General features: G+C 45.2%; 1 protein-coding gene across 1 annotated transcript in view; it reads right to left on the minus strand.

Annotated features, from left to right (window-relative positions):
* The window catches only part of LOC119441849 (ATP-dependent RNA helicase DHX8-like), a 71096-nt gene that overhangs the window by 25021 nt on the left and 23811 nt on the right, over window positions 1-22264 (minus strand). Inside the window, 10 exon segments of the mRNA XM_037706485.2 lie at window positions 1590-1676; window positions 1946-2131; window positions 7164-7358; window positions 10763-10944; window positions 11911-12058; window positions 13849-13949; window positions 14045-14129; window positions 16299-16490; window positions 18335-18445; window positions 18631-18729. Coding sequence (XP_037562413.1) covers window positions 1590-1676; window positions 1946-2131; window positions 7164-7358; window positions 10763-10944; window positions 11911-12058; window positions 13849-13949; window positions 14045-14129; window positions 16299-16490; window positions 18335-18445; window positions 18631-18729 — 1386 coding nt within the window.

The raw sequence follows: 22264 nt of genomic DNA on the forward strand, positions 1-22264 counted from the left end.
CCAATTCTATTAGCACTTTTGGCCCATTTTAGTGAGCAACCAAATCAACCAGTACCAATGCTATTAATACTTTAACCTGAAATTTCAATCTTGGACAGCACTAGATATCATACCATTGACTTGGCAATACGAGCTAAATTACAATTATACGTGTTGAGAAAGCATTCAACTACAATCTGTGCACAAAAATTGTGCACAGATTCCCCTGCATAGTTTCCAGCTTAAAAGTGCACTTCCCGTTATATACTGAACTCCAAAAAAACATAATGCAGAATTTTTACAGTGCACAGGGTCCTCTGGCGATACAGTTACACAATCCTTCCTTCTCCTCACACCGCAAAAACTTTCCAAAAAGTTTCACATTCAGCCTTTCTTAAAATTTAGGTCAAGTCTACAAGAACCAAATCAGACTGTTTGCAGGAGCAACATGAGCAATAATTTTCATAGTTGTTTATAGATATTTTATGCTTGCACTGCTGACCAAATGGTGTTTTTGTCACCATTAACCGAAAGTAGCGTTAAGGCAATACCGCTTCCTGTACCAGTCTCCTGCGCTCCTGTTGTGCGTCCTGTGTTTACACATTACAGTGCTACTTTACCCCACAGACAGCAAAAAGCAAGAAGCTCATTGAAAACCATCTTTTGAAAAAGAAAAATGATTGTGCTAAACATCGCCTCGATGCCCCATTATATTGTGTGGGCTTTCGCCTTCCACTGATACCATGGCTTGAACCGAACAGGTGTTCTGTTATCTACGAGGTTTTGCCCACGCCTTCTCAGGTGAGCAGTCCAATTCTGCTGGTTTCGACTGGTGTGGTCGTTAGTAACATTCCCTCAGCCACAACAACAGGACTCTATCAGATATGCAAGTACATGTCAATGGAATCTTGCATTAGTGCGAATTTTTTTTTTCAACGAAATATGAACTTTTCAAATAAGCTTGCAATCTCTCCCGAATTATACAAATCCACGGGTTACAGTGAAGACGGTAAAATGTGGGTACATCAAAAGTTTACATGTGCGCTCAAAAAACAGTGGAAGCCTAATCTGTAAAAGCTAGGCAATAGCCTTGAGCAAAGCTCTGTCCGTCCACTTAAGCATGGGGAAGAATGATGACCCAGGAGTGTCTGTTTGTTCGCGCTCCTTTACAATGAATGCTGATTCGAACAAGAACCAATGACAACTGATTATATAAAACTTTTAAAAAATAAAAAGAAATTTCAGATGCCAGGATAAGAAAGTGTTCAAGTCAAACTTTAATTCTTTTCCGCAACTGTCTTGCAGGTGACTGCATGATCATTTTTGCCAGTACACGCAATTCAGCACAGAGCATGGACAGTTTATTTCAAGATTGAAGCAAGCCTGCAGATTTCTGACAAAGCTTGTTGCACTGTTAAAGCCGATCACCACACGCATGTACCCACTTTCAGAAGTCATTTCAAGTAAAAATGACGCATGCTGGACAAAACAAAATTCAAGCTAGAACTCGTTTATTCTTCAAGCCTACTGCAAACAGGCAAGCAACAACTTGGTGTTCAATAAATAACATCTACCAATACAACTGAGAAAAATGTAGAAGTGTCACGTACCGCTTCAAAAAAATATTGTGAAAACTTCACGGCATCCAGAGTTGCCGATGTAACGATCAGCTTTAACTGCGGCCTCTTCTTGACTGCCTGCAATGAGCAAAGAAAAGAAAACAACATATTAAGCAGCTGCACTTCGCAAATAATGGTGGGTTCTGATCACCATACTAGTGCCATGCGAGTTTCATTTACTCTCACCATGCGACTTTGTTGCATTGCTAGCGGCACGCAAAAACGTGCTAGCAATATCAGCTAACGCATGATTCTTGGAACACAACACAAGCTTCCAAAAGGACAAGCTCATCTTACTGGAACAGAGCGATGACAACACACCGAAGAAACAGATAAACAGCACGTACATTCTTTAGGAGGCCAAACAAGACGTCGGTGTGTATGGTCCTCTCGTGGGCCTCGTCCAACATGATGATGGAGTAGGAAAGTAAATCCAGGTCGATCAGGCATTCTCGCAGCAACATACCGTCTGTCATGTACTTGATTTGTGTCTCTGGGCTGGTGCAGTCTTCAAACCGAATTGTGTACCCAACCTGAAATAGGTAAGAGGGAACCAGGTAAGAACAGGGTTTCTTGTTGGCTAGTCAAGTACATATTGAGGGCAATAAAGAAAGAAGACAATCAATAAACAAGACGTATACAAGGTAAGCGCCGACACAAACAGCACTGAACTACCGATGTCCTTACGAATAGAGTAAAGCCATACTGATGCATTGCCTTTATTTTTTCCTGGTTGCAACCAAGTGGCAGCCTGATCCAGTAAAACAATTGCTAATCTCTGATGTAATGCATTTGAATGAACAAGCATCTTCCATGTAATTCACAACCTAAATGAGCAATCTGTCTTTTACAAATCATGCCAGCTATTGAAGTGTTCCATGTATATAGGCCACATTCTACAAATTTCATGGTGGTAAATGATGGCAGCACCATGCCAGTGAATAATTTCCAGTATACTAATACAGTGCAAGGAAATTATAATACCAGAACATTCAGCATGTACAGCAGAACCTCGTTCATACATTATGGAAAAAAGCACAGGAAAAAGCGTACTAACTGGGAGACCGTACCATCCGAAGTCACAAAATTTTGGCGGACTCAAGTGTAAAGCTGACATGTGCATAATGTGAAGCGTTGCGCGAATCATTGCAGTACGAGACACTTACGCGCGTCAATCTGGTGGGGACACGAGCAATTTGAAACGTGGCGGCCGCCTTTGCGGCTTCGACAAACTTATGTTTGTGCTCCTCAAATTAGGCCTGTGTCAGCAGCTTCTTTGGGCAAAGCATTTTTGGTGGAAAATTTTGACATGCCCACTCGGCGAGAATCACTACGACACGAGACGCCGATGCGCTTAGAGCTAGTGGAGCTCCAATGATGCGGTACGCGATTTGTCATTTTAATACTGCGATGGGAAATCGAAGCAAAATTGAGATGGTGGGCAACACCGCCACAGAGTGAAACATGACACTGGCTTTGAGCCGCCTGCAGCAGGGAACAGCGCCGAGTTGGTCATTCAGGGTGGGACTGCTCAAAGTCATTTCGGAGCAATTTTTGGAGCAAGGAAAATTGCGTTATGAAGCAGTTTGGAGGAGACAAAATTGCGCATTTTGGAGCAGCTTGGAGCAGAATAAATTACATTTTGGAGCAATATGGAGCAAATAAAATTTCATTTTAAAGCAGTTTGGAGCAGGCCAATTTGAATTTTGATGGAATAATAGAATATGAAATATGATAGCGCACTTAGGAATCACAACCAAATACAGAATAAACCAACACGAAGCATGTAGTAGAAGCATGCTTTGTAGCTATGCATACTAGAATATGGAAGAGTGGGTTGAGTGAAGCGGTGGCACAGCGCATGCTTTCCTGTAAAGCGAGAACGTTGGTGGCATTACGATCTAACTATTTATTCCCGGGCCAGCGCTGATGATGATAGTGGAAAATGCTCTCAAATTATGCGTTTCAATCGACGCGATGACAATTTCTGGGCCCTCATATGTCACCGCAGACCCAGAGAGCCGCAATCAACCCTTGTCTGGTATAACGTAAAGCTATTCCGATCTGTTTTTATTGTGATAGCAATTACAGTAGAACCCCGCTGTTACGTTCCCGGGTGCTGCATTTTCCGGCTGTTACGTCGTTTTCGGTCGGTCCCGGCCCAGCTCCCATAGAACCCAATGCATTGGTAACCCCGCTGTTGTGTCGCAACTGTGGGACAGTTCGTGCATCAAACGTTGCGAACTGCCACCCCAGGCCGGGCCCAAGCGGCCATTTTGACTTTTGATGTCACTTGGCTTGATGGCTAGACGATGGCATTGGCCGCCCAAAGTGCCGGGGGGGACACCAATAACATATTTTCAGTTTCCGCCAGCAAAAGCATGGCCCTTGAGATCCGTATTCGCTATCTAAAGATGGTGGCCATGATGTGGTGTGGCCCTAAAATTGGTTTTGGTACATAGATGTTCCGTATAAAGTTCAAGGGCAATAACGCCATTGCCGCGCGCCGTATGTGCAAGTGAAAGCGTGCGAGGGGAGCCAACGACCGCGTCTAAATCTCACGCGTGAGGGAAAGAAAAGCAGGGAGGAAGCGCGCCTTTCGTTGCGCTCGAGGCACCGGCGAGGGAGCGAGGGGGGAGGGATAGCGGGCGGTGTTGTACTCTGGTGTTAACTGCATACTTCGCGGCGGCGCGTGGTCACGCGGGCCGTATCTCGAAAGCTTTCTGCGTTGGGGGAGAGTCTCGGCTGTGTAGGTGCGTCGGCGGCTCGTAGCTTTGTGTGTGCTGTGTGTTCTCGGCGCTCAGTTTGCGTTGAAGCGATAGAAAACAGCACGAAGGTCACTTCACTTGCTTCTGCAGCGACGCTTCCTCACGCCAGCGTCTGACAGCGCGTGTCTGCGCTCATCGAGTGCGATGTGTTCACGTTTGATGTGTGTGATGAGTGTGATGTGTTCCTATCGGTGCTGACACCATGCTTGTAGTTAATAAGCGAATGTTTACAAGTTTATACGTATGATAAAACTACTATCCTTACTTTGTATAGCTGTCTACTAATTTGCTATCGCAATTGATGCTTCAGCTTTCAAGCAAAACTACGACTTTTTTTCACACATAAGAATTAAAATAATATTGTGTGCAGTTCAACACTACTCCCATTTCTCAAGTTTTCCTGTTTCTCGGCTCTTGCGTTTCCAGGCTCTTACATTTTTTTAATTTTTAAATACAGTCCCGTGAAAAACGTATCAGCGGGGTTCTACTGTATATGGACGTTTCTGCCATCGCCATTGCCGTGATGTTCTGCATAAAGTCCAGGGGTGATAACAGCAGCGCCGCGCGCTTTATTCTGTACGTGCGAGTGAACGCGTGCGACGGTGAGCCGATGATGGTGGCTTAATCTCGCGCGTGCAAGGGAGGAAAGAGGGGAAGAAACGAACCACCTTCCTTTGCGCGCAAAGCAGCGGGGCAGGGAAGGAGGGGGGGGGTTTCTACACCAGCGGCTGATGCGTATGGCACACCCGCGCGGGCCCTATCTTGAAAGTGATCTGCGATGGGGACAGAGCGCAAGTGCTGATAGCTTCATGTGCGGTGTGTTTTCGCCGCTCAGTTCACATTGAAGCGAGAGGCAGCACGAACGTCGATTTGCTCACTGCTACTGCTGCACTTCCTCACTCCAGCGCTTTGACAGCGAGTTTCCTCACTGAGCAAGACGTGTTCATGTTTGCTTGTAAGCACGTGGCACCATGCTAGTTAATTCAGTTAGTAAGCGAATGTTTACAAGTTTATACGGCCGATAAAAGTACTATCCTTACTTCGTATAGCTGTCTACTAATTTGCTATCGCAATCGATGCTTCCCCACTTGGGCGAAACTGCGACGTTTTATTAGAAAATTTTCCATTAGGTTTTCGGGATAGGTAATAATGGCTCAGGCCTCGCCCATATGGGCATAAAAACAGATTGGAATAGTTCGATGCTATACTGGCCTTGGGGACAGAGACGCCCACCCGCTGAACGTGCTGCAGTACGTTCCTCCCAAATATCTAGTTTGCTCGCATGCCCTCAGCCTACTTTTCGTTGTTTTCAGCCTCAGCTAAGGATCGCTGTGCTGCTCAGCCCACTCAACCGTATTCTAGTACATTTCTGCCCAGGCCGTTCCGACAACAGCCGGGAGTGGCCGCGTGCATGCGGGCCACTTGCTGGAAGCGCCAAAAAATCCAGTGTTATAAGTACGAAAATTATGAGAAACTGTACGGGAGGTGCCGTCGCGCAGTGTGTGCAATGTGCGCAATGTGAACAGCTGCACTTTTTTTCAGAGAACGAATGCGCTCGCTGTTCGCGGCCACAGCCGGAGCACACATGCCGCAGTCGTTCTGGCACAGCGTGTCAAAATTTCGGTCAATTTTTTGTGTTTGGAGCAGTTTGATGCAGGAACTTGTGTTTGTATCAAAATGGTGCAATTGGCGCAGGAGTCCCACCCCTGTCATTATCGCCTATTACTGAGTACAGTCGCTGACTCATAATTTGGACTGAATGGGGACTGCCAAAACATCCAAACTATCGGGAGTCTGAAATTCCGGATTCGCACAAGAATAAGTGACCTTATTCCACAAGTGGCCAAAAAAGGTGTGCCATATTCTAAGATCGTAAATTTCGGCAATAACTTCAATTTTGCATGACTAGTGCAAGATGCATCGGTGTCTGCGAGCGATGGCATTCTTGGCCCAGTGCCAAGCGTGCTATCTTTCACAAGACTAGCACAAGACACGTCAGCGTCTGTGAGTGACATCATTCTTGGCACAGTGCCATGCATGCTATCTTATAACTGTGCAGAAATGCTGCCACCCACCCGTTCGCATGTCCGGTGCTAGTTACGTGTTGTGAAAATGAAAGTATCTTTTGAAAGCTTGGGTCGTATTCATCAATATGACCCAGGCTTGTCAATGTGTGTTGCTGTATGCACATACGCTTGCCCTTTGCCCAGACATTCAGAGGCCATGATTTGCTTGCAATGCCTTTTATGCTATTCTTTTCATGCTTTTCTCAATTCTTCAGTGATCAGAGCGATGCCCATTGAACGAGATCCTATCAATGAGGTTCTACTGCATTTAAGGCCTGAAGGGGCACAGAGCACATGAACATACAATGCTGCGTGTCTTGCATGATGCCTCTCTATGAACACAGAAAAAGAATAGCAACTCTGAAGCTATCGTCCCAGTCCCCGTTCGCTGAAAGTGATATGTGGGTGAAAAGAGGGCACTGTAGGCCAAAGACAAACTCATTTTATGAGAAAAACTGTTACAGCTATCTCCTTATATACACCACACTTGGTATGACAGCAGACGGCGATTTCTAACAGCAGCACTGCTATGTAAAGCTTATGGTGAGACACCTGTCTACCTACATGCCTGGCCTACAATATGGAAGACACTAGAAAGTGAACAGCAAAAGTACAGTTTACTTGTAATAACTCCTACAAGGGTAATTGAAAATTAGGGTTAGTTCAAACAAATCTCAGGTTCTCGGTTGCGTATGCTTTCTTATGCTCAAGATAAGGAAACTACAGCTCACCTCCTGTCCCAGCCGGCAGCCGAATTCTTCAGCCACTCTCTTGGCCACCGACATGGCAGCCACACGCCTCGGCTGAGTGCAGCCAATCTTTCCCCTCGTTGTGAAGCCTGCTTCTGCCAAATACTGGGTGATCTGTGTGGTCTTCCCCGAGCCAGTTTCACCAATGACAATCAGGATCTGGTTATCCATCACGGCCTGTAAGTGACAGCAGAGCATGAACATGAATCAGCATGCAGAGAGGGCACCTTGTCTGTCGCACAACACAATTTACTTTGCCTGCTTTCCCCTGGTTTTAATGAATGCTGGATTTTTTTAAAAGCATAAAACAATTACATGTGTAACAAGCCATGGCCTACAAGCAAATGGTCAATAATTAAAGGCAAGCGCCTTCTTTCCCGCTGACACAGTACCAACAGACGATGTTGTAGACGATCATATGACAGCAATGGCGTGATTTCTATGTCGTCCATTCACCGCGAGCCTACGACATGGCGATTGTTAGGTTCTACATAGGTAGCAGACAAGAGCAAGTGAGAGAAACAAAGATTGTGACCTCATCAGCGAATGCACGTCAAACAATTGTACGTACCAATGGCTATTTCATGTGGTGTACGTTAAAACAATGATGGCATTTGTACTTCTGCGATGAAATGTTAGAGCTTGATTAACTTTGGCGATCAGAAGTCTGTACAATGTCGTACAGTTTCTACGTAGTGCAAGCTGCTATGAGGAAAGTACTGAGCCAAATTGCCCAGTCCCGGACATAGTGCAGTCTAACATGGCACCTCAAGGCGTGAGCTGTCGCAAGGAAGGAAGATGACATAGTGGCCCGGGATGCACACGCCCAGCGTTTCAAGAAGCTGGCTGGCTTTGGAACGAGAGAAGCATGCATGCAAATTGTGGCTAAATGGTTAGAGCAGCTGGCTATTGTGTTCAATGGCTGAAGTTCGATTCCCACAACAGCACACATTATTTCATTTTTCTTAAAGCGAGGTAACACAGAAGCCTATCTTCCACGAAGTGCCAAGACTAAGGCAAAGAATGCTTCACATGAAAAAAAAAGTTTTACTATGCATGACAACTCACAAATAACATAGAGTTTGAAAGCTTTTAAGCAGTTGTACCAGCAGAAGACAGCCACTGGGTGAGGTGCTTCTGTGATCAGAGATTTAGTGTAGTGCCAACTACAGCATGACACTATACTTGGCAGATTATACAGTCGACTTTCGTTATCGATCCTGACGGGGCTGACGAAACTGGTCGAATTAAACAAAAGGCAGAAAAAACGTTGTAACATTCTGTTGATTCACTAGGCAGTATGTTAATGTTAATTAATGTCAATGTTAACTTAATGTTAGCTGCACTGCAATACAACCATGTTATGTGGTGGAGCATGCTAAGTGGGGAAAGGTGCCACTGTTACGGGACATGGCATGTGTTCCTTAATTGACACACTGACAGTACGAGCACCGAGACGCCTAATAAGTCTGCTGGCAGGCCGTCAGAGTTTTAGACAAACTCCCACTCTTTTGTTGGCTTTAAATGTCTCCTAGACATCCATATTTTTTTCATCTTACCACCTTCTTTTTCACTATAGCTTTCCCAAAACACAGATGGTTTTTCTCTGCTTATCGGTGCACGGCGCGTGCGCACGTGTATAATTAAGGAATGCGTCCTAGGCCCCGTTAACGATCTCATTTATGAGACACGCATGGCGGGCAAAACGAGGTCTCAAATCGCCACAGCAACGTCAGTAGCAGCTCTGAATAGCTGCCGGTATGCTTATTAGGCGTCTAGGGACTTGTATAGTGATCAAAGACGGCGCGGCGCGGCGCGTGCACATATGTATAATTAAGGAACGCGTACTATGTCCCGTGACAGTGACCCCTTTCCATTCTTAATACGCTTCACTGCATAAAATGGCTGTATTGTGGCGAAGCTGATCAGTCAAGTTTGGATTATTTGGCGAAGGCCAATTTTGAGATCGAAATAATGGAGGTTTGGGCCCATAGAAATGTATGGGCGCCGGCTGGGACCATACTCTGCTCGGTCGGGATCGAATTGGCGCGGCGCGGTGCGTGCACATATGTATAATTAAGGAACGCGTACATGTCCCGTGACAGTGACCCCTTTCCATTCTTAATACGCTTCACTGCATAAAATGGCTGTATTGTGGCGAAGCTGATCAGTCAAGTTTGGATTATTTGGCGAAGGCCAATTTTGAGATCGAAATAATGGAGGTTTGGGCCCATAGAAATGTATGGGCGCCGGCTTGGACCATACTCTGCTCGGTCGGGATCGAATTGGCGCGGCGCGGTGCGTGCACATATGTATAATTAAGGAACGCGTACATGTCCCGTGACAGTGACCCCTTTCCATTCTTAATACGCTTCACTGCATAAAATGGCTGTATTGTGGCGAAGCTGATCAGTCAAGTTTGGATTATTTGGCGAAGGCCAATTTTGAGATCAAAATAATGGAGGTTTGGGCCCATAGAAATGTATGGGCGCTGGCTGGGACCATACTCTGCTCGGTCAGGATCGAATTAACCAAAAATCGAATTAACTAGAGTCGAAATAACAGAAGTCAGCTGTAGTAAACACAAAACCTGTGTTATTAGAGTTCTAGAGCATCCGGTATTCTGGTAAACAGAAGCGTACTGGGCATTTTACTGGATGAGTGGAGGCGCACACGTGAACAGCTTGCACAGTGAATGCAGAGCTCAATTAGACAAACACAGAGCTACTATTACAGTAATCAAGTGTGTTCGACCTCGCGGCTGGTGTAAATTTTCGGGAGCGGCGTAATCGTGGCGCAGGAGCCCTGGCTTCCTGTGTTGACTTTATCGTTTTGAATAAGTTATTATTGCTATAGCAATTATATGGACACTCTAGGTGAATTTCTGCTGTCATCGTTATCGTGAGGTTCCGTATCAAGTCCAAGGTCGATAACACCATCGTCACGCACCCTACGCTGCATGTGCGAGTGAAAGTGTGCGAGGAGAGCTGACGAGCGTGGCCCAATCTCGTTCGTGCAAAAGGGAAGAACGCGGGCAGGAAGTGTGTCGTCTGTCGCCGCGCACGAGGCATCGAGGGGAGGGGAGGAGGGGCAGCATTTTACTCCAACTGCAAGTGTAAGTGGTAGGTGTGTGCGGTCAAATCTTCAGAGCGATCTACGTTGGGGGCACAGCCTACAGATGTGCCGGCGGCTCGTAGCTTTGTGCGTGCAGTGTGTTCTCGGCACTCTGTTTGCGTTGAAGCGATAGACAACTGCCTAAAGGTCACTTCAGTCTCTGCTGCTGCCGCATTTCCTCATGCCAGCGTTTTGACAGAAAGTGTCCGGGGTCATCGAGTGTGATGTGTTCATGTTTGCTATGCGCACTGACACTATGATTGTTAATTTAGATAGCAAGTCGATACAGCCGATAAAAGTGCTATCCTTACTTCGTATGGCTCTCTGCTAATTTGCTATCGCAATCGATGCTTCGCCTTTTGGGCGAAACTGCAATTTTTTTCTGTCTCTCTCTTGCGAAGTGATTTGTTGCCATAAAATAATTCCATCCCTGAAGGTAAGTCGATGGTGAGTGACCGAAGGCTGACCTTGACCAGTTCATCCTTGAGTTTGTAGATGGGCAGTGACTGCCTCTGCTCCAGGATGGTCAGCTGCGTCTTCTTGCCGTAGGAGGCCTTCGCACCACCGGTCACATGCTTCTTCCACTCTGGCAGCTCTTGGGTCACCAGACCAATGCCCCGCATATTGGCGGCCAGTGTCCGTCCATCCGCTGTGATCAGGAATAGTAAGTCAAAGCACCTCAGTAAGTCTGCACATTGCACAGCTGAGAAAGAGCAAGACGCCTTTCCTTTCCTAACTTTAGGATGTAGGCTTTCTTGTTTTTTTATTAAAACAAAAAAACAAAAAAGAGACAGCAATGCAATCAAAGCAAAGCCTTCGACGTGTCGGAATGGGAGCCGGATCTGACTGGTGTCGTCATGGTAGCGCCGAATTGGATGCCCGGCATGCATGCATCGCAAAACGCCTTGGATCTGGCTCTCGTTCTGGCTCCTATTTCAGTCTGTTGGATGCCGTATCAGACACTGAATTGCACTGTGCATCCCTTACTTTTGTCGCACACCGGGCGTCCGATCCGTCACTACGACACGGCAAAATGTTTCAGATCCTGCTATCATTCCGGCGCGTTGGACGCCGAATCGTACCACGTGTCTCCTATTTTTGTCGCATGACAGGCGTCCGATGCGGCGCTACAGCACAGCAAAATGCCTCGGATCTGGCTCGTCAGAAGCTGTATCGAATGCCGAATCGTACCGTGTGTCTGCTACTGTTTAGAGGTTGCCGCAGAACAAAAATCGCTCAAAATTGTACCCTGTATAATAAACGCACCCCACAACCTTACACAAATTTTTGGGGTGCATTCATTATGTGAGTAAATATGGTATTTAAGGGGGGGCTGTCCTTGCAGCGTACAGCACTGCAGTATTCAACAGGCATTGTCTCAGCCATGTGTTCTAGTTGCTGTGCTTGTTCATTTAAAACTGTTCAGACCTGTTTAGGACCCCTTGATGAACCCAAAGAAGGCACAATAAAGCTCTCACTCACATGCTAGCCCAGAAACATTAAATGTTTGCCTGAATACCACATTTGTTGCACAAATGCTGTGACGTTCCTTCCTCTCATTAGTCTGCTTTAAAGTGACAGAAAATCGGTTTCCTCTAGGCAAGGTGACACTAACCATCAGGCATGGGATCAATCCAGTGCTTGTTTAGGCCTGCAGGAATAGAGTCCATTTCTGCTTCCCTTAGTTGTTGTTTTTGCTCTCGGCGCTCCTTGGCAAGTGCAGACTGCATCATGGCTGCTTGAGCCAGTGAACCATCAGGGTTCTGGGGAAAGAGAGAGAAAAAAGGCAATTACAGAGACCACCTCATTGAGGTAAAATGGGCCAATACAGTGAATAGCTGTAGAAGACACAGCACTAGGGATGGGTGAATAGTGAATTTGAGGTTGGAAGCGAATTTGAAGCGAATAGTGATTTGGTCAAATAATTTCGAATCGAATAGTTCGAATGGTGTATATCACATATTACAGTAAAACCTAGTTCATTCTAAGTTCACGGGACCGAAAAAAAAAATGTCCGAATTAACCGAATGCCGAATAATCAGGGTATCCAGAAAACAATAAGCAAATGCTTACTACATCAGCACGATTTTATTAGTTTAAAGGATGAGCAAATCTTTTTGCTATTTTGCACAAAAGCAGTGTGAAAGCTGCAATTCTCATCATCTCGTAACTGATTGGCTCTCGCAGCGGCGATCGAGGCCTCGCGACTTCTTTCGCAGCACGGCCGCAGGGCGCGCCATCATTTGCGACATGCTTTGAACTACCGCGAGCACATCCCGATTATTTTTTCGCCAGTAAGCTGACCGCCAACAGATCGCACGTCCATCGCGATGTAGCAGGTGCTCTTCATCCTCGACAGCTCTGCACCGAGTCAAACCGAAACAACTGTTTGTCGCAACCGCGGCCGCTATCGTCGCGATTATGAACGGTGACTTTGCGGTGCTTAAGGCACGCGGCCGACGCACGCACCGAGTCGGAACGAAACTACCGTTCGTTGCATTAACTGCAGACGAAATCGCGGTCGCTATCTATGCGATCATGGATGGCCACTATGCAGCTTTTTAGACATGCGGCCGACGTGCGTATCGAGTCAAAACGAAACTACATTTTGCCGCAACTGCTGCGGAAAAAACTGCGGCAGCTATCGACGCGATCATGGATGGCGCGGCGGTTATGCGCGGCGGTTATGCGCGGCGGTAAATGCAATAAAGGCACAAATAGGCATGAAGCGTTCCGGTGTTGCTGTCATTCACGTACGATTTCCGCTGATGACTATGGCGATGCGGACTCCGCCGCTTCGTTTCGGTTGAAAGCTAGCACCGTTTCTGCTCTTTTGCATCGCACATTTCCAGCTCTTTAATGCAAAAACGTATAGCCTTCGAGATTTATGGTTCATGTAGGGCAGCAATGACGTGAAGCATAGCCTCCGAGATGTGCACCTGCTATCCGTGGCTTCTGGCTGACTATTCGGGAGCGCCGAATAATTCGAAAATATCGAATACCTGAATTCGAATCGAAGCGAATAACGAATATAGAATTATTCGATCAAATATACGACAATACCGAATATTCGCCCATCCCTACACAGCCCCACTCCCAAGTTTTCCTTTCTGTTTGCTTCATTTCGTATTTATACAGTTTGTACTATACTGTGCCTAAACTGTGTAGCACACGTTCCTTAAGCATAGAATGTAATGAATCTTGGGAGACTACATAGCTTGTCCTATGAGGACCTCGTGTGGGAAATTGCCCTTTATGTATGCACAGCAATTACTCTGCAGATGCATTGTGCATGGCCAGCGTTGGTAACACAGTCACGTCCTAAACTGGTGTGCCACTGAGCGCCACTTAACATAATACAAAGGGAGACAGGTGAGCGAGGTTCGTGGCTGCCGTACAATACGTCCCACCTGGCAAACTGCTAGCTTTAGCAACATGATCCCCGTCCTTACGCCCGGAGGTCTGCCGACTTTAGCAGCCAATGGGTCAAGTGACAGCAAAAAGTTCTATAAAGGAAGGAAAGAGATTCCTGTTTAAATCAGACAGTACTGACCTTTACAATCCTAACAGGGCTCAGATCTTGCAGGTTCGATCTACCATGGCCTCTCAGAAAAGGCGGTTCCTCTTCAACCAATTCAATCTCCAAGTCTTCCTCTGCGTGAACAAGCCATCAAAATATTGCATTAATTGACGTCCACGCATTGACAGAAGCTCCGAGTTGCAGGAAGGAGTGGCATTCCATGACATACCATCATCGTCTTCCTTGGGCAACAAGCCAGTCGTCTCGTCAAAGTCGGGGAGCTCAGATTTGTCAATACAATTTGCAGACAGCATCTGAAAAGGCAAAAGGCAAGAAGGTAAGCTGCTGTTTTAGGACAGGAATTTTCTTAGAAACTGCATTACACATACATAGTTAAATGAGCAAAAGCTTTCCTTTATCCGGTGACAGCACACTGCTGATCAGCCGTGTTGTCTTTTAACTCTTATGTATGACCAAATAAATTCATAAAAATCGATCTTTACTTCCCTAATGCCACTACAATTTCCAAGCTTTTCCTTTGTTCTTCGCGAGGGTCAGACAATTTAATTGCCATTTATAATTGTTGGCGATGAATTGAAAAAGCATTGCCACACTTCTTTAATACAACGCAACAACCTCTTCGAAGTAGTACCACCGTGCCGACATGAAGGTGTTCATGTTTTGGTGTGATAGACTCAGTGTGTACTATCACCTTAAAAACCTTGCTATAAATTATTACGAAGAAATATTAAAGGGACACTAAAGGCAAATATTTATTAAGCCAACCTTTAGCATGAATTAGGTTTCCAAATCATCCCTTTTACTGACCACCGACTTCTTGAGTGGAATCAATGCATAAATGTGGGACACGATAGGTGCACCCGCCGCGGTAGCTTAATGGTTATGGCATTGCACTGCTGAGCTCGAGGTCACGAGTTCTGTCCCAGCTGCGACGATGTGGGTGAAATGCAAAAATGCTTGTGTACTTTGATTTAAGTGCCCATTAAAGAACCCCAGTTGGTTAACATTAATTCGGAGTCCCCAGCTATGGCGTGCATTATAATCAGATCGTGTTAATGATATGTAAAAACCAAGAATTTAATCATTTTAATCATGATAGGTGCAGGCACCGTGAAAATACAGTAGAAACTCACAATGTGATGTATCTAATTTATAATTGGGTAAATCATATTAAACTGCATATAACTTTAAAAAAGTTTAATTATGTAGCATTTTGACAAGAAAAAAGAGGCAATTTGGTCAATTTTACTGCATTTTCCCAGAAAGCTACAATCGAACCCAGTTATAACGATACCGGTTTTAACAATCTATCAGTTATAACAATAAGCAGCTGATGCACCATCCACTTTTGTAGGTGTTCTATGGAAAAGTTGTAAGGTCTAAGTAAACCGCTTACTACAATGCTTGCATGCCGCATTATCGGTTAAACAATTAAATCTGGCTACTGGGGATGTGCACCGGAAGGGAAAAAAATGCAAAAGCCTCGAAAAAAAAAAATGAAAAAAAAAATGCAAGCGCTTTGTCACAACCGCCTTTGTGCCGTGCCTCCCCCATTCTTGCAAGGCTTGCTTTCATTGCATTGCCCGAAAGAAAAAAAAAAAAAAAAGGGCAGGTCCCTTTGTCACACTCGCCTTTGTACCCTGTGCACCATTCCACACCCCTTCCCCCGCCTGGCAACTTCGCCACATCGTATCGCTGCCCTCACCCAGCCATCTCTCACCACCCTTTCACCATCTCCCCGACAATGGAGTTGTGGAAGAGAGAGCGAAGAGGGGCGACTAAGGCGTGCCGTGCGCAGTGCAAAGGTGAGGATGCATAGCACAACGATGAGGGTGGTGAAGCACTTTGCATTATTTCTTTCTTTTTAAGAATTTTGTGTTCTTTTTCACTTCAGCACACACACCTACTGGACAGATTTATCATTTTTATAGCTGATAATGTGCTGCTGGGAGCATTGCAATAACCAGTTTATTTTGCCATAGAACGCACACAGAATTTCAGCGTTATTGTTATGGTATGGCACAATATATTGATAGAGCCAGTACAGCTTAAGTGGATTCGACTGTACTATTATTTCTAAAATCGGAAGTCTGCTGGTTCCATGCTGATCTGCCATAGAAAACGGGTCACTTAATCAATCTTAGACTCTATTTCCCTAAGAAATTCAAGGGTTTTCAAGGGAAAAAAAGAATGCCAGGATTATAAGAGCTTAGAAAAGCTCTTATAGTAAATTATTTAGGGCTTTCTGAAGCTTGCCAGTATTTTTTCTGGGATTTTGAGGTCTAGAACCGCAAGGTCGAAAATGTTACACCAGTACTTCTTTTAACTTTCTTACAGCAGAACGCTTCCTGGACGGTGCTTTGCAAGTTCTAGCCCATATCCAAAATTTTTGATGGGGCCTGGTGAGGCACCTTTTAATTGCCAGTGTAAAACGGACATCATCAAGCAGTCTTTGTACCAACCTGTTTAATCTCCCACTTCTCAGGTGAGGAGATCCTTTGAACACGCCGGCGGTTGTCAACGTCGTCGTCATCAGGGCGTGTAAGAAGTGGCAATGAGCAGGGCCGATCTGGGTTGCGGGCCGACTCGGTGCCATCTGTGTCACCTGCTCGCCGCACGGGATTGAGATCCTCCCCAGTGTCCTGGTCTACGTCCTACAAACAGAGAAAGGCAGTGATTCACATTTTCTGCCAAACATTACTCAGCAAGTCTGCAGCAGCCTGAGTCCTCGACTATTCGATAGGCTATACTACTACTTAGCCATGACAGCTTGACTTTTCTATTTCTGAGCATGCATGAAAATCTCAGTAAGATGATGCTATTAATTTTAATCGCCCTAATGGGAAATAATGTCATGGAAGTGACAGACACAGGAAAGCAGGCAGGCAGGATAGTAAGTGGCAATTAAGTTCAAAGATGGAAGCTCTTTGTTGTGAAAACCTTGTGACTGCAATCAGAAACAACTACTTGGTTGCAATAGTAGCAAATACAGAAAGCATGGTCAGCGGTCATCAGATTGAATGAGTTGGTGAACAATCGCCCCACATAGCATAGGGCAGTGCCGTGCAGTCTAAAACAACCGGGAGTCACTGCAGAAACTGTACAATGCACCAAGTGCAGTTTTTTTTTTGTGCGAGAATGAGGGCACCATCGTTATTACACTCATGACACAAAAGCATACTGATGCCACATGTGTGTTTTGCACAGAAATGAAAGCATGATAACACAGATAACATGCACAAGTTCACAAGAAGCAAGAAAAAGCATTGCAAAGAACTTGCAGCAACATTGGTTCATGAATCAAGCTGATGTAAGTTTCCATAAAAATGGGAGACCTTAAGGGGCCCTGAAACACTTTTTATTGAAGTCGAGAAATGCATTTCATGTTAAAGTGGACAATTTCAGAAATACTTTGCAGCAATAATTACTTCAATGCGTTTAGCAGAAGCGGAGTCATTGGCAATCTAAGATCGCCTTTGATCCCCTTCATGGTGACCCCGCTCCTCCTCCAATACCTTGCACTGTGAAGGCTACGGCAGAGCAGGGCTGTGCCCACAACGCTCCACCTACTGAATGTCACCGTCGCGCATGGTTCAAATTTGATGTTCGTGTGCATGCCACTACTTGCAATTTTGGCATCTACGACATGTCAAATTCGAAGGCTATTCCTCAACTTACAGTTAAGTTCACAGTGCCTCCACAGGTGTCTCATTTCTTTGCTGTGCTACAGTGTACGAGATAGCTACACACAGCTGTGATTTCTAGCACCGAGAGGCTTGAGTAGCACATTTCCTTTCGTGCTTATCTCTACGACAATCACACAATTTCTGAGGGTCGAACGAAATGTCTTGATGTTTGCCCGTGCGAGTACGTCGGCAGTGCACACATCGACTTAAAGGCGTGGCTATAGTCCGGCCACAGCCAGTCTGGAGTGCATGTCTCCCATTTTGGCCGTGATCCGGCATAACGCGGACGTTGGGAACTACAGTCAACTGCACGCGCGGCCTTTAACAACCGCCATTTGCATCACCTGGAGCTCTCGGTCTGCTAATGCTGCCACTCTCTTCTCACAGAGTGTTTGACTAAGAGGTGACTTTGACCTCTGCTTGTGATCCCCATGTGCCAAGCAGAAGCGCAAAATTTGGCTGCGGTGTTCACAGCAGTGTATGCTATCCGCGGAATGTGTTTTTTCACCAAGCCCTAGGGGTGGTTCAGGGCAACTTTAAGGCATGTCTTCTATAGCAACTGCAGAATGAAATTGCACCCTAAGTGAGCAAGATAGCGAATTCCAATAATTGAATGAGAAACTAAATTTGCATGTTTAGCAACCAGAAATAAAGAATGTCAACATTATGGTAGAACAGTTGATCATATTGACTCTACATGACTGCAGAGGCCACTGGTGGCCATTTCTGCTACCAGATGGCTTCATCCAGTTCAAAATTATTATGAATTCCATAAGTTCTAAATTCCAACCATGAAAAGAGCATAGATTTACCTTCATGGAGAGACTGGTTTTCTGGCCGGTAAAAGACAACACCTTGACTTTAACACGCTGCCCTCTGGTGACCACATCCCCGACATTGGTGATACGACCTTCTCTCCTCAGCTGCACAAGAACACACAGACACAAGAGATGCATTGTTAGAGGGAATGGGTAACCAACTCTATGCACTATCATCTCCACAAGCCAAATGCCTCATCAGAAGGCTTGCAGAAAACAGATGCACCTTACCTCATAACAATGAGCACAATCACTAGTACAGGTTATTACTGGTATAATGAATAACATACCTGGGATATGTGAACAAGACCTTCCCACCGCTTAGGCAGCCCTTCTAGCTGAACAAAGCATCCAAACTGCATGATGTTGGTCACTTTCCCATTGTAAATCTGAAAAAACAAGAAACAGCACTTGTACCAGAAGTATTGAGTAATAATAAAAATTGCTACTTTGAAACTATCTGAAGAATAAGGAGCCCTAAAAGTGAAGAGTTCCTCTTGGAAACAATGGAAACAATTAGAACAAGGAATTAATTTTCATTAGTTGCAGACACACAACAGTGACATCTTGATGGAAAATTTTTAACATGGGAAGAAGACAAAAGCTGTGCCTTAATGCACGGCATTTGCCAAGCCAACCTTGAAATGCCCAGCTAACAATCAGTTGTTTTCACATTGCTCAAGAGCTTTGGACAGTGAGGCACGATCTTACCCTCGCCCTACAAAGATGTCTTGTGCCAGTTCCATAGGTACTACACTGACACAGCCATGACTCAGCAACGCTCAAGCTCCTTGTGGGCCCATTCCTTCTGATAAATGAACTACCTGCTCTCATTGACAAACACACAAAGTAGCAGTATATGACCTCATAATGATACCACTAATGAAACTAATGAAACAATGCAGCAGAAGATTGAAGAATGCTGTAAAACTAAATTTTCTAACTCTGTCGTGGCAGAATTGCATAATTAGAGGCATTAACACAAGAGCAAAATGGTTGGCAAATGCCTAAGAGAGTGCGGAGACAAATGTTCAGAAAAATCCCAATCAAAGAGTCTGACCCCCCCTTGATTTCTTCTATGCTTTGCGAACAGCTTTTACTTATTATAAGCCTTTACTTAAGTCTTCAGTGTCCTACTTGCCTTACTGTCACTGTGGAATGTTGAAATTCTAGTGGTGTACAAAAGGCATACATTGGTACGTGTTGGTGATTCATCAGGGGAGGCCACAACTCCCAGCTGTATCTATAGCTTTGCATGCCTTCATCACCGAATATTCGCACTACACACCTTCTCACTGTTCAAATTGTGAAGTCAGAATGTGCACTTTTAAGACTGCTGACAACAGTTGCAGAATGCACATGCTTCCACTCATACTGTTCTGAAGCAAGTGCTCAGATGGGGTCACAACTGTCTAGTGTGGATTATGGCCGCACCCAAGAAGCCCTCGTTGGAAACATCTATAAACAGCTAGCTGAAAAGCCTGGCAAAGCTACTAGTAGATACTAGTATACAACTTTCTAAAGTACTTGACCAGAAATGTAGGAATTAAGCGCATGGATACACCATGTGGTTGCCTACCCTTGAACTGATGAGCACACATAGCCTTGACAAAAAGACCCTGTCTTTCCTAGTCACCCTCTTTTTTTTTTTTTTTGTGTTGTATGCTGGGTCAATAATGAAGCCCACCAGAAAGAAATGACAGCCCAAGCACTCCATACAGGTGATTAACCAGTGAAGCTGGAACATGCAGCCCCAGTGTTTATCACTGGATTAATCCTGACGGTACAGTAAAGCCTTCCTCAATTATTGGTTACATCTTTGTGTTCCTTAATGAGGTTATACACACGTTCGGCTGCGACGGAGAAAACGAGGTCACTGACAGTATGCCAGCAGTCCGCCGTTGTCGCATTGCCGCTTGCAATTCTTCCAAATTAAATTTCTTCAAAATTAAATCTGTCCGTCACAGAAGACAACGAATGGCTCATACCCCCGTAAACGCGGCCCTCCCATTACGATGACAGAAGTGAAATTCCACGCTGGAATGATGAGCGGCAACGCAGCCAGCTCTGGAAGACAACGAAAACGACGAACGCGGGAGCAGTGGCATGAGTGCGCTCGCGAGGTTGCGTCGAGGTGCGCCAACAGGCCAGCTGTGGAAGACGACGATGCCCGAGCTATTGGTGATGATGACAGTTTCTAGGTACAGGTGAAAGACGGACGACTCGCCTAACCATATACAGTTTCACTGTAATAACTCTTTCAGTCAAACCAGTGGTCCATTTGCACTAAAACTCAATGCAGAAGTGGCATTTTGTGATGCATGTTATTTAATACCAAGTGATCCAGGACCTGCCTGTTGCATTAGGGAACAACGCAGAACTAAATGTCTTGGCAGTTCTGCACAAAAAGACAGAGAGAGAGCGGGAATTTCTCAGTGAATGAATAATTACATTATCTGCCATAGGAAGGTGAAATGACTACCGCAGAGATAACGAAACACAAAGCAGTTAGAACACAGATGATGATTTATTGGCATCCCCTTTGAAACGGTGCGGTGACAAATAGTCACCCAGCCTGCTTGTGTTAATCAGGTTATGCTATACATGCTTTTCATTCTAGCATTTTTGTATACATCTCTTTATTTAATCTTATTTCTGTTCCTCAAAACTTCTCTAACAATCGAGAAAAAGGAACACTTGTGCCACCAACTCCAGGTGGCGCAAGTGTTCCCTCTACTGTGATAATCTACACCTAAAAAATAACTGCAATATTTCATGTCTGTTTCAATTTCATACACCAATAACACAACATATTGGCCAGAAGAGACATTTGTTTATATCTAACTCCCTTACTAATACAACATGCTGTACAAGGAGACTAGGTACTATGAGGCTGATCTGTGGTACTTCATCCCCCCGCCTGCGTGTACATGTTTGAGAACAAACCAGAGAGCAGCGACCAATAAAGTTGAGAATAGTAGTGAAATGGGTGACTTGGTGTTGGTTCACTTTAGAAAAGGCATATAGAATGAAAGACAAGGCAAAGACGGATGACACAGCGCACGTTCCCTGTGTTACTTTTGTACAGTTTTTTTTTTTTTTCGATGTGCTTTTTATTGCCACACTCTAGACGAATTTCTGCCATTGTTCTCGCCTTGACGTTTCGCATAATCTACACGTACAACAAGATTGCGGACTCGCGCCATATGCTGCAGGTGCAAGGGAAAGCATGAGAGGGTGTGGATGACAGCTTGATGTGCACCATCTTCTCCTGCATGCAAGAAGGACCGGGGAGCGCGTGCTAGGAGGGTGGAGGAAATGGGGGGGGGGGGGGGGGGCGCAGGTTAGCACACATATCCTCTCCTAAACCAGCGTGCAACTGCGTGCTAATTTGGAGGTAAACTGTGGTGGGTACAAAGGTTAGGTTAGATGAGTGGCTGATGGCTTCGTGTGCGATGTGTTCTTGTGCACTTAGTTGACGCTGAAGCAAGAACCTGCAAGAAGGGGAATTCGCTCCCCGCTACTGCCACTCTTCATCATGCCAGCGTTGTGACAGTGAGTGTTTGTGGTCATCGAGTGAGATCTGTTCATGTTTGCCCATGTGCACATGACCATGTTAACTTACTTAGTAAGTGAACGTGTACAGCAATTTATACTGCCAATAAAACTATGAGCCTCGCTTCGTGTAGTTGTCTAATAATTTGCTATCCTTATCGATGCTTCATTTTTCAGGTGAAACTACAACTTATTTATTTAATAACCCAGTCACACGGGGACATTCGATCACAATCGGGCCCGATCGGGATAGAGCTTAGAAAGCGCAATTGGCTCCTTTACACAGCTTAACGGGGGATGTGGCTTTGAAAATCAACTTCCTTATTTCTTCATGGATTTTGATGAAAATTGGCACACATGTTTATGTCT

This window comes from Dermacentor silvarum, chromosome 2 (genome assembly GCF_013339745.2).
Source record: "Dermacentor silvarum isolate Dsil-2018 chromosome 2, BIME_Dsil_1.4, whole genome shotgun sequence".
Classification (NCBI taxonomy): domain Eukaryota; kingdom Metazoa; phylum Arthropoda; class Arachnida; order Ixodida; family Ixodidae; genus Dermacentor; species Dermacentor silvarum.